The sequence below is a fragment of the Danio aesculapii genome, chromosome 5 (genome assembly GCF_903798145.1).
Source record: "Danio aesculapii chromosome 5, fDanAes4.1, whole genome shotgun sequence".
Taxonomy (NCBI): Eukaryota; Metazoa; Chordata; class Actinopteri; order Cypriniformes; family Danionidae; genus Danio; species Danio aesculapii.
In genome coordinates this window covers 60,798,243-60,811,974 of record NC_079439.1, presented here as the reverse complement: position 1 = coordinate 60,811,974, position 13,732 = coordinate 60,798,243, and the positions used below count along the sequence as shown (strand labels likewise).

The 13,732-nt window shown below is 34.6% G+C and overlaps 1 protein-coding gene across 1 annotated transcript in view; it reads right to left on the bottom strand.

Moving 5' to 3' along the window:
• man2a1 (mannosidase, alpha, class 2A, member 1) overlaps positions 1-13,732 on the bottom strand; it is a 140,421-nt gene that overhangs the window by 55,515 nt on the left and 71,174 nt on the right. Inside the window, exons 9-10 of the mRNA XM_056458605.1 lie at positions 13,305-13,516; positions 1,363-1,548 (exon numbers count right to left, since the gene is read on the bottom strand). Coding sequence (XP_056314580.1) covers positions 1,363-1,548; positions 13,305-13,516 — 398 coding nt within the window. The remainder of the gene's footprint in view (positions 1-1,362; positions 1,549-13,304; positions 13,517-13,732) is intronic.

The window sequence follows — 13,732 nt, the reverse complement described above, 5'->3', positions numbered from 1 at the left end:
TCAGGAATTGTAATTGACTAAGTAGTTTTAAAAATGTGTACTTTTACTTTCCCTTGAAAGTGTAGTGTAGTATTGGTACTTTTACTCCACTACTTTCCTTCAACCTGCAGTCACTACTTTATTTTTTCTTGTCTATGAGGATTAGAAAATTTAGTCCTGTGATTCCTGTCCAATCAATCGCACATAGAAGTAAAGTCATGCATCATAATGAACTACCTCAAGTCATGGGCAATTTATAATCACAGCAAACTGTTGGGAAGCAATTAAAGTGTGTAAGATGATGTCCAAAATCTTTACACGCATTGACCCAGAGACCGTTTAGATGCAAGTCACTGATGAGAAGTTGACGAATGTTTACTGTATGATGATCGAAATTGCCTTAAACACTTAGCAGGCACAAGACGTCAACATGACGTCAGATTGACGTTGTACCCCAATCAGGTTGACGTCAGAACTCAACGTCAGACCGTCGTCAATGTCCAACGTCCAACCTAAAAATCAACCAAATAACAACATCTAATGATGTTACAGCTTGACATTGTGTGGATGTCACCACTATGATGTCTATCAGACGTTAGATTTTGGTTGCCATACCTGACGAATAAATGTCAGTGTTTGACGTCAATATGATGTTGGTTTAAGATGTTGGCTCGATGTTGGATTTTGGTCACTTTCTAACACAACCTAAAATCAACCAAATATCACTGTCATTTGACATTGTTATTGGACGTCAAAATAACATTGTCCCTAGATGCAGGCTAGACCATGATTTTTGGTCACCTGACATCTGAACCTAAATTTAACCTAATATTAACGTCTTATGAAATTGTATGCCAGCTGGGCAATAACTAAATGCAGTACAGAATGTTACGTTTACACATCCACAAATTACATGTAAATGCATTATTTTTTACAGCGTAATACTAACTACTCTTGAGTACTCTTGAGGTCTTTTTACTCATAATTTGAGTAATGTTTACAACAGATACTTTTAATCTACTTGCACTACATTTTAGGCAAGTAATGGTACTTTTACTTAAGTATGATTTTTCAGCACTCTTTCCACCACTGCAACAATTTTTACATCAAAATTAAAAATGTATGTTATTTTGTATAAATGTGTCGATATGAAGTGAGGTCTTGTTGCCAGCGTGAAAGTCGTTTTAAACATGAGTATCTGTACTTCTACTTGAGTAAAGGATGTGTGCACTTTTGCCATCTCTGCCTTTAAATACATTAGAAATAATAAATAGTGACTTAGGCCCAGTTTGTTCCAGGGGAAGTGGAGTAAGTGAGCTGGAAAAGAAAATGTCTTCTATACCTTTCACTTGAAATGAACTCAAAAAATAAAAAATGAGCTACCTGGTTCCGTAGTCCACAACCACCCATTCTTTGCCTGTGCCCGCAATGGCATCATGGTGCTGGAAGAGGCCTAGATTGCGTCTGGCTTCAGTCAGTAGTTTGTAATTCTCCCCGGCAGGGTAATCACTGGGCTGGCCGTACTTCTGAATGTTGGCCAAGGTCAGAGAGTAGAGGACTTCAGCTGCCCTGCGGACAAACATGAAGTGACATGTGAAACTCCCTCGCTCGCGAGATCTAAAGTCCCCACAAATCCACACTGAATAAATCTACAGTGCTATCAGAATCCACCTGGCATCAAAACACATCCTGTGTCAGCTCACATTCCGGGAAAAGCCAGACAACAGTTTGGGTTAAGTTCCTGCTGTTTGGGGAGTGTCGGAGCGAGGACAATAAAAGCCGAATCTCTCTACATTATGCTAACAATATAATCTTCAAAGATTGACCTTCTCGAATGTTCTAAAGGAGATGAAAATCTATAGTGGAATCTATAGGTGAATCTCACTAAACCTGTCCGACAGGAGTCATATTTAGTAGGTTTTTTCTTCAGCATTATTATGACGGCCCATTCTGTACAAATGTTATTATTCCTGTTAAAAAAAACTGTCTTTGTTTCATTACAGCATATAAACAAATACAGTAGTAACAAACAAATACACTTTAAGTAAAAATTATTAGCTCTCCAGTGAATTTTTCTTTTTCAAATATTTCCCAAATGATGTAAAACAAAGCAAGGAATTTTTCACAGTATTTCCTATTAACTTTTTTTTCTGGAGAAAGTCTGATTTGTTTTATTTTGCCTAAAAAGCAGTGTAACATTTTTAAAAACCATTTTAAGGTCAATTCTTTTAGCCCCCTTCGCTGTAAAAAATCCAACTTGGAAAAAGTTGAATTTACTTGTTTTTTGTTTTTGTTGGTTTGGCAAAAATCAGTAAAAATGTCAACTACATTTAACGCGTTTACTTAACCTAAATCAAAATGTTCTTCATTAAGTTAAAATGATTAGTTTTGTGAGCAAAACTTTGCAAGATCACCCAACAAAGCTTCTATCAACTTCTTACTTATTACTAGTTCATCTCAGACCTCCTCACTTGAAAAAATAAAGGTTGCAGGATTTCTAATCCTAACAACAATGACAAAAATAGTAGTAACACCAATAATAGCATTAATGTCATTATTATCAACAACAACAACAACAACAACAACAACAACAACAACAACAAAATACTACTGCAATAATGCTAACATAATTTGAAATTATTATTCATTTATACAGTGCATCTGAAAAGTATTCAGTGCGCTTCACTTTTTCCACATTTTTTATGTAACAGCCTTATGCCAAAATGGATTAAAATGAAATGGAGTGGCTTCACAACAACTCGGGGAACGTCCTTGGGTGGCCCAGCCAGAGCCCAGACCTAAATCCTCTTGAACATCTCTGGAGAGATGGCTGTACATTGTTGCTTCCCATCCAACCTGATAGAGCTTGAGAGATACTGCAAAGAGGAATGGGCAAAAACTTCCAAAGACAGGTGTGCCAAGCTTGTGGCATCATATTCAAAAAGACTTGAATAGAAGACTTGAAGACTTGTAATTGCTACTAAAGGTGCATCAACAAAGTATTGAGGAAAGGCTATGAATACTTATGTACAATTTTTCAGGTTTTTTATTTTTAATAAATTTGCAACAATTTAAAAAATCTATATTTTTTCACAATGTCATTTTGGGATATCTTGTGTAGAATTTTGAGGAAATAAATGAATTTAAATACATTTTGGAATAAGGCTGTAACATAAAAAAATGTGGAAAAAGTGAAGCGCTATGAGTAATCAAACACTCAAACAATCAAATAATAAATCAAAATGCATTCTCAAATGAGAAATCAAATGTATTTGATATCTAATATTCATGATCAACTGAGTAAAATCCTATAATAATAAAATGGCAAATCAAATGCTCAAACTATAATAGAGGAATCAAATGGAAGAACCAGTTTCTGGTTACACACACACAGTTGGAAGCACCTCATTCACACACTCTTTGCTGAGTCTTGTTTTTCCCTGTGAAGCATTACAAAGCATTTTTCCCCGTTTGTCCAGCCATATTTTAATCCTTGTTTTGTTTACCGTTATTGTTGTTTTGCCTCCTGTCCTGTTTGTTATTCTGTGTCTAATAAATGTTTTGTTAACATTTGTATCTGTTTTTTTATTTTATTGAACTAGTTTGTTAATACATTCTGATAATGTATGATTTCTTAGTACCAATTTCCAAATACATGCTTACTTTTTGCTTACTCAACTTCAGCCATTTTAGGTCAGTGCAACTGATGTTTTCAAAAGTTGAGTATACGCAAAAAACAAAAAGAAACAAGGATTATGAGTTTTTTTGTTCACTCAACTTCAGGCATTCCAGTTCTGCAGACAAAAAAAAAGTTCAGTTGGCACAACTTAACTCAAGAAAACAGTAAAACAGACCATCTGCAGCATATTCAGCCTCTTTACTTTATTCCTTTACTTTCATGGAATAAGAAAACCGTGGAAACTCCCTCCACTGAAGACATCCATTAGCCTACATATTTAATTTAGTTTGAAAAGCGCAAAGATTTGTTTCAAAACTATTTCTAAATTCAGTTCTAATTTCCAGCAAATTAATAAATGAACAATAATAACGAAGTGTGGTAAAAAAACAGTTATAGCCAAACACACGTATTTCTTATGCCCCATATAGTGACGCGGATGTCTCTAAAACCTGACAGGCCGTCGAATCTAAACTTGTTTTTATTAAAACAAATATAAATATGCATATAATAAATAATACTGCAAATAATAATAATAATAATAATAATAATAACATTATACAAATGCGAATTGTCATTAATTTACTGAAAAAAGCCCCCTGAAATGAGGCATGGAGGCAGTGGTTTTTATATTTATGTACAAAATAATATTTTTATATTTTTGTTCATATGTAAAGACATTTGTGTATTTCCGTAGATCCTGTGTGTATTAAGCAATGTGTAAGCGTTTGGACTGACATAGGCACATAACTAACGTGCTCTGCGCTGGACTTTAGACCAGCTATTAGTTGGTCAATGGCACGTTATATTTTAGATCCTCAAAATAGCAATGCACCAACAATTACCTTAACAACGCGCCTTAACACACCTCCTTTTTAGACCAGCACACCCATTAGTCCACAAAGTGATGCAAATGGATTTGCTATTTAAACAACTTGGTGCAAAATGTGAAAATTACTGTTGCGCTTGTCTGAAAATAGCAACAAATCGTGCCAAACACGTCTTCCGCCTTATTGTGCCGGGTGTATGATTGAGCCCTAATACTTTTTTATTGACAATCTTCACAAACAACTGTGAGCTCTCACTTGAGTTTGAGTAAACTGAAGTGACATTTCAAAATGATCTACGAATGATTGTTTTTCAAGAAGCCTTTGATAGAGATACAATTAGGTCAAACTAAATAGCTTCAGAAGATCAAAAACATTCCTCTATGTATGGTTCTCAATCAGTACTTTTAAAGCAAAAATGCAGTAACTGCAACCTACAGTACATCCCTCACATAAAACATACATCTTTCTTTCTAGCAAGCACAGCAAACACTGACTTTAATAATTAATTAAACATGAAATGACCTTGGTCTGAACATCTCTAATCAATCTACTCTCTGTGTGTGCGAAAATGAGCAGAGCTGAACAAAGTCCTATTTGCTGTGTGAAAGGAGTCGTGGTGTAGAACGGCGGGCGAATAGTTTAACAACCGCATACTGATGAAAACTGTCTGCAGCCTACATTTAGACAACCATCAAAATGCAAATGCTGCGTTAAATAGAGTTTTCTGCATTTGCGAGCTGAAGGTGCACCCAATCTATTCACTTGTGCGATCAAGTACGGCCGTCTTTCAGAGGACAGGGTATATAGAGGTGCAATACAGACAGTAAATGAGGAAAATTCATATCCATATCACGTTTGTTCTGAACAATGAAATTCAGGACAGACTCTGACATACACACATGCATAAAACATGTAAAGAATACATGATTTCAAAAAAACATATACATATAACATGGTGTTTAAAATGATACATCGAGGCACTTTGAAGAATACTATGAAATTGCTATAGCTAGATATGTTTGATTATAAAAGATTATAAGATGTGACTGAAAACCAGGGCTGGGGAATAACGAAATACATGTAATGGCGTTTCGTATTAAAAATACATTATTTAGGTAACTGTATTTCATTATAATTACATTTTAATAAAGTGATAATCGAATTACAACCCAAAAGTATTTTAGATTACCAAAGGGATTACTTTGAATTTTAATGTCATTTAATAGTTAAGTAAACATGGGGCTTTTAACCAACAAGGTTACTGATTCTTCATTAAAACTACACAATTTTTTTGCTGCCTTACATTTTTTTTTTAATCAAATAAACTTTTATAATCATCTTAACTAACATCAAACAAAGCATTTTAAACTTTGCATAACTTAAAAAAATGTAGTTAAAAAATAAGTTAAAGCAACATAAAAATATTAGCTGTCTTCACTTTTTGTCATTAAATGTTTTTGCAGTGTTTCTCATCATTACCACACCAAAATGGATGACACAGAAAGCCATTTGCGAAATGCATTTCTCTCATGGAAAAACAGGGTATTTTACTTTTGAATCTGAAAAAGAAGGCAATGTATGCCTACCTGCAACAAAGCTTTTATAAGCATCGAAGAATTCAAGGTTTGGGGTAAGTTGTAATTATTGTTTTTCCATTTTCTCATATTCTGAATGTTGTATGGTATTAAATACATTTAATATTTCCTAGAATTTAAAATTACACCGAATTCACCAAGAATTCACGTGCATTCAGTTGACAGATCCATATGAATCATACATGAAATCAAAATGTATAAAGTAAAGCCATAGCTTTGTGTGATGAACTTGTCTTTATTCATTCAAAATGTTTGCGCAGTAATGCAGGTTTAGGATTGGATTTACTGTGAACAGATGACTCTTTTGAGTCAATCTTAAATGAATATGTACTTGTTTAACAAAACAGTGCTTTGGCTCTCTAAATTAGAATCAGAATCATATTTGTTTGTTACATACAGTTAGGTCAATAAATATTGGGACATTGACACAATTCTAACATTTTTTGCTCTACACACAAACACAATGGATTTAAAATGAAACAAGATGTGCATTTGAGAGTATTTACATCCAAATCAGCTAAATGGTGTAGAAATTACAACAGTTTGCATATGTGCCTCCCACTTGTTAAGGGTCCAAAAGTAATTACACAGAGTAATAATCGTAAATCAAACTTTCATTTTTTTAATCTTGGTTGCAAATCCTTTGCAGTCACTTACAGACTGAAGTCTGGAACGTAGAGACATCACCAGATGCTGGGATTAATTCCTGGTGGTGCTCTGCCAGATCTCTACAGCAACTGTCTTCAGTTCCTGCTTGTTCTTGGGGCATTTTCCCTTCAGTTTTGTCTTCAGCAAGTGAAATGCAAGCTCAATCGGATTCAGATCAGGTGACTGACTTGGCCATTGCATAACATTCCACTTTTTTCCCTTCACAGTATGCAGTATGCTTTGGGTCATTCACCATCTGTACTGTGAAGCGCCGTGCAATGAGTCAGCAGTCACGTCATCAATAAATACAAGAGAACCAGCTCCACTGAAAGCCATACATGCTCAGGCCATGTCACTACTACCATGCTTCACTGCTTAGGATGATGAGCAGTTCTTTTTTTCTCCAGACTCTTCTCTTCCCATCTCTCTGGTACAAGTTGATCTTGGTCTCATCTGTCCATAGGATATTGTTCCAACACTGTGAAGATTTTTTTAGAACTCTAATCTGGCTTCCTGTTTTTGAGGCTCACCAATGTTTTATATCTTGTGGTGATCCCTCTATATTAACTCTGGTGAAGTCTTCTCTTGATTGTTGACTTTGACACACATACACCTACCTCCTGGAGAGTGTTCTTGATCTGGCCAACTGTTGTAAAGGGTGTTTTCTTCACCAGGGAAAGAATTCCTTTGTCATCCACCACAGTTGAACACAATAACACAAAAATGTTAGAATTGAGTCGATGTCCAAATATGGTTGGACCTTACTGTAGCTTAAGTATTTTTAAGTATTCTAAAGTATTTAGATTAAGTTACTAAATCTATGTAATCTAATAAAACATTAATAATTACTTTTTAAAGCATGTATTTTGTAAGCTGTAGTCATTATGCAGGCCTGCCAAAAAGCTACAAAAACTTGTAAATAAATAAATAAAATAAACACAATAATGCACAGTAAAAATCATGTGGCATAAAATGTATGCTAACAGCATGGTGAAACTGTAGTGCTGTTGGTGAATAGAACATTGAAAGATACAGCTCTATCTGGTTTTATATGAGTTTAATTTATACATGATTATAGTATTTATTAATATTATGTTGTGATCTTGGTTTATGTGCTTTTGTCAGCTTCATAGAATTGTATTTATAGTATACAGTTGAAGTCAGAATTATTAGCCCCCTTTGAATTTTTTTTTTTATTATTTCCCAAATTGTTTAACAGAGCAAGGAAATTTTCACAGTATGTCTGATAATATTTTTTCTTCTGGAGAAAGTCTTATTTGTTTTATTTCGGCTAGAATAAAAGCAGTTTTACCTTTTTTCATGAACCATTTTAAGGTCAAAATTATTAGCCCCTTTAAGCTTTTTTTTTCTCGACTGTCTACAGAACAAACCATTGTTATTTAATAACTTGCCTATTTACCCTAACCTGCCTAGTTATCTAGTTAAGCCTTTAAATATCACTTTAAGCTGTATAGAAGGGTCTTGAAAAATATCTAGTAAAATATTATTTCCGGTCATGATGGTAAAGATAAAATAAACCGACGAGTTATTAGAGATATGAGTTATGTTTAGAAATATGTTAAAAAAATATTCTCTCCGCTAAACAGAAATTGGGGGAAAAGTAAACAGGGGGGCTAATAACTCAGGGGGGGCTGATAATTCTGACTTCAACTGTATGTATGTTTTCTTTTGAGTATATTTTATTCCATTTTAGCTTTACATAAATTACTGAAAGGGGTTTTAATAGATTTAGGTAACAATAACATATTCTTTTTACTCTCTGGTGGCACAGGTAGAAAAATCGATGTAGAAAAATCAATATGTTCCACTGTAACATCTCATTATCTAAAACCAAGCCAATTAGTGCAAAGGTGTTTCAACAATTTCCCGCTGGTAATTAATATAAATAACAATAATAAAATAAATGCAAAAAAGAGCCATTTAAGGTATTTCCTAAATAAGAAAAATGTGTAAGCTTCAAGGTTAAAAATAGCAACAAAAACACAGTTTGTAAAGCACTCCTAGATGTCACAGTCTATGGCCACAGTCAAATAAATACTGAAGCCATTGAGCTGTTGGCTGCTTTAATTTGCTGCAACCTTGTCACAGGGCTTCAGTCTTATCGTGACAACACAGACATGTGACCTTCAGCTTTGTGTGTTAGTTAGCGAAATACAGCTCGGAAAGAAAGAGACAGTATCATCTGTTATCACTGAGCTCTTCCTATACACAGACCAACAAAGCAACCACAATCAGGTCAAAACTGTGTGTGCATGAGAGCACAAAAGTTTGAAATGCTAATCTGTGACTTATTGTGACTTTTGGTACATTTGTATGCTGGAGTATATCTAATAGCTGACAAAAAATGTTAACAGGTAAACACATTTAAAATTAAAGTATATATATTTTCTCTAAACCAAATATAGGCCATAAATATTGGGGTCTCTGCACTGATTAAGATGAATTTGCAGAAATTATGTCAGTAGTTTATTCAATACACATGCCAAATTTGATCGCACATACTAACATGACATTCAAGTTGGTTCAGAATGAATTTTTATTCTAATTTTGAATCCATGGTCTTAAAGTCAGGTCAAAACAGCCATATGGAAATGGTATTGTCTATTGTTCCAATTCTTGGAAAATGAGACTCTGGCCAAATATATTTATGCAGAGCATTAAAGGGCACTTAGGTTACCCCTTTTTCAGATTTAATAAGAGTCTTTTGTGTCTCCAGAATGTGTCTGTAAAGTTTCAGCTTAAAACACTCATCGGATTTTTTATTATACATTTTATTAAATTCTATTTTATACATTTTTGCACCAGGTGGCGGTTTTGGTGTACTGCGCCTTTAAGGCTAGTCCTCCCCGCCCACCGTTTCTACGTGCCTTTCTGCGTACCTTAATCTCCACCCTCGGCTGCATCAGACAACAGACAGACATAAAGGAAGAAGATCTCACGTAGCGTTTGTGGGAAATACTCGCACACAATGTCGTTACAAAGTTCATGCACACACACAGACACAGCGCGGACATGCCACGCACACACACAGACAGTGCGCGCGTTTAGCTTTGCACTCTTTTTGTGACAGGCTACAGGTTAATCTCCACTGCTGTGTGAATATCTGTTATGTTAATGTACAAAATAAACCTGATTTAACGTCCACAAACCGAGACTGAAATGTCTTCTTTTATAATTGTCCTGACAAGCGGCTGTGCTGATAAAGCAAAGCTGAAGTAAGTCGCTGTAATTCATTACACACCTGCACTGTTTTAAAACATGTTAAACTTGTAAAACTCACTCTTGATCACATTTGATGATGATTGATGATCCTAGCAAACTGAACAGACCTTTTATTCCCGGTTGCTTTGCTCTGTCCTCTCTTGTTGATATGATTATACACGTGACTACCGGGACATGTTAATACGCACAGCTGTCAATCAATTCGGTGGGGGGGAGACCGCACTCCTATGTCAAGTTGCGGTCGATCTGAAAACCGCTCCAATTGGTCCACCGTTTTTATGTTGTTAAATTGAAAAAAGAAGGACTGGGTGTGTTTATATCACCCCAATATGGCGGTTTATACACTATACTTACACATATGTCTGTCCAAACAGCTTGAAAAGTAGATTTTTCACCATAGGCGCCTTTTAATGTAGATTTATGTAGTGGAATTGGATTTTGTTCTCTGTATTTGCATACTTTAGCACAGTGAATGATATTTTGGGTACTTTTTGTTCTCAATAATCTCTTCCCTGTCATTTTCCAACAGGATAAAAGATGTTAGCATTCTTTCATTTTGTATACTGATGTGATGGATCAAACATTCATTCAGATTTACACATTAAGATTTAATCATTTCGTTTTATGTGCACGCTGAAGCCAGTTTTTATCTGCATTTGGCACTTGGTATCTGTTAAATATTTAATAAATTGAGGAATCTAATTTCCTTCATCTTTTAACATCTAAAAGTTAATCGTACTAAAACATCCATTCTAAGTTACAGAAATCAAAACTTGCTTGTTAGTCCAAACACAGCTCTCTTTGAAACAAAGCAACCAAAATACATTGTTTTATATTTGATCATAGAGCTATCAAAAGTATTATCGTCTATACCAATTATTACTGAACCTTTAAAAGTGCCCATTTCCAGCTATCATTTGAGTGCAGATGAGCAGGTTCTTAAGGCTGATTTGTACTTTACTAGAACTTCTATGTTAAGCTGCTTTGACACAATCTACATTGTAAAAAGCACTATATAAATAAACAAACATGAATAGTCCAGCACAGCCTTCACACATTCGCATGGCCCTCGCCATGGCTGAAGCTGACGAGCAAGCTCTGTTATTGGTTGGCTTGGTAGCGGTGATGAGTGTGGGCGGTGCTGAGAGCTGCAGCCCAAGGGAGCAATTGTTTTCAATTGTCAAGTCCCGTGAAGGAGCTCCAGATGGAAACTTTTGTTTTGTGTTCACCTTATGATTAAAGTAATTGCACGTCCGCCAGTTCCCGCTTCTAAATAAGCAAGTCTTAGCTACTTGTACATTAATGTAGCCTTCAGAAAATACAAAACACCTACAGAAAAACTCGACACAGAAGAACATAAAAATCTCACTGCCAGCTTGCATTTCAAAAGTGTTATTGCAGAGCAACACAAACACTCAATGCAGAAGTATTAACCAGCCTTTAAACACCGCTGATTGGACATTGTGTTCACAGGCTCAAAAGATAATACTGTGATTGGCTCTGAAAGTCATCACTTTACCACTGTTTATCAAGCGTAAACCCAGATCATGGAAACTGGAGTATTTGAAAGCCGTGTCTATCAGCTGAAGCATCAGTGGATCTCTCATATATCTGCTTTCAAACTCCTTAGTGGTGAAGGATGGCGATGTCCTTCAGAGCCAATCACAGTTTTATCTATCGTGTAGGAAAACACATTGTCCAATAAGCAGGGTTTAAGAACCTGCTCAACAGCACTCAAATGTTAGCAATTTTAAAAATGTTAGCATCAATTGGTACCAAGGTCAAAACTTTTGACAACCCTAATCCTAGTATAGACCTATTTCACAAGACGGTCATTTTGTGAAATCCTAAAAAGTTTATTTACATAAATATTCAGATTGTTTTGGAAATAAAATGCATAGACGCTGTTGCTTAACGATTGCTGGCTTGAAGATGAATGCTATAAACACATTTATTAAGCCAGCCTCAACTCCCCGAGTGTCCTCATGCACGTACGCAGAAAGAATGTTCAGCTTTAGAGTATGGGAGAAGCAGCTTTCGGTTACAGGTAACATAAAACAAACATTATTCGACTATTTACACCTCGTGTTGTTACTGTTTAAATAATTTTAAAATCAAGATTTCAACACGTTGCCATTATGAGTTTAACAAGAAATCTTGTTAAACTGAACTGAATACGAATGAACAATTCAGTGACAAAAATAGAGATTTGACCTCACTCAATGGAGATTTTAGTTTCAATTTAGTGCTACCTGTAATTACAAAAAACAACAAAAAAATGTTTTTACTAATATTTGAAGTCAGCTAATGACTAATAATACCATAAAAAAGCTACACATGAGATATAATATTTGTATAAATTAACATGGGTCTCCTAAATACATATATACATATTTTAAATGTGACAAAATGCAATGAGTTAAAGTATCGAAAATTATGTTTTTATATTCAGCATTTGGAAAAATCAGATCATTAAAATAAATATTACCAGGTTACCTTTACATGCACACACACATACACAAACTCACACACCAGCCAGTATCTGACTGTATTGTTATTTTTGTTATTGTTTCATTTTCTTTGTATTTGTATGATCTTAATTTGTGTACCTTTTTGTATAGTCTAATAAAAAATAAAAAAAATAATTAAAAAAAAGATCATTAAAATAAAATATAAATTCATGGTTAAATATAACATCTAAGATGTGAATAGATGACATTTAAGAGAGACATCACTTCAGTGCTGATAATGGGCTTTGGGCAAACATACAATTAAAATTTTCCTTATAATGCTTGGATACTACAAGCTATGCTATACTATAAGAATATTATAGAATATTAAAATGAATAATGTCTCACATAATTTGAGTATGTGTATTGAAATATATAATTTACCACTGTTGTAAAGTGCTGGAACAGTTTGAAAAATGCACCTGGAAAGGGCTTAAAAAGTTCTTAAATTTGACTTTGGAAAATATTAAATAACCCATCAGAGGTTACTGTATAGGTCAGAATCAGCTTATTATCTCTCAAAACAGAGAAAACTTAAATAAGTTTGATAACCAATAAGATGTAATTGAATTAAATATATAAATTTCGTTCACTGAAGCATATTTATTTATTTACACAAGCTCCTGAAAATAGGTGACCCCCCCCCGATAGTCAATGTATAATTCCCACGCTGGGTATGAGTCTGTACATTTTACATTGTAGAGCAAAACATGAAACTATCATCACGTTATGTTTATTTACCCTGATCTTGCTAACATTACAAGTAAAACAAAACAAAAGAAAAAAAAATGTATGCAATGCTTTTAGATTTGTTAAACCGTACCTGAGGTATGATTCCAGCACTCTGTCCATGCGTTTATAGAAGGGCCGTGAGGTGAAGTATCCGCTCCAGTAGTGGTCATCTCGATCCGCGTAAGTGAAAAAATCTCCACTTACAACAGGCAAAGCCAAATGACCAACATTCATGCCAACTGGATCCATGCCGGTGCTTTTACGCAGGGCCTCGAAATAATCTGAAATGGTTCCAAACTGGGCCTGCAAAGAGAAAAAATTGAGGTATAAATGAAAGAAATCAATAGTAGATGTCTGAGAAAAAAAAAAAAACAGTAGGGCTGGCCGATATGACAAAAATCACAAATCACAATGTAATCTCATATACTGATAATAATATTTAATCAAAATACACTACCATTTCAGTAAATTCCATTAATAAATAGTGTATACATATTGACCACATTTTTTTGGACATTT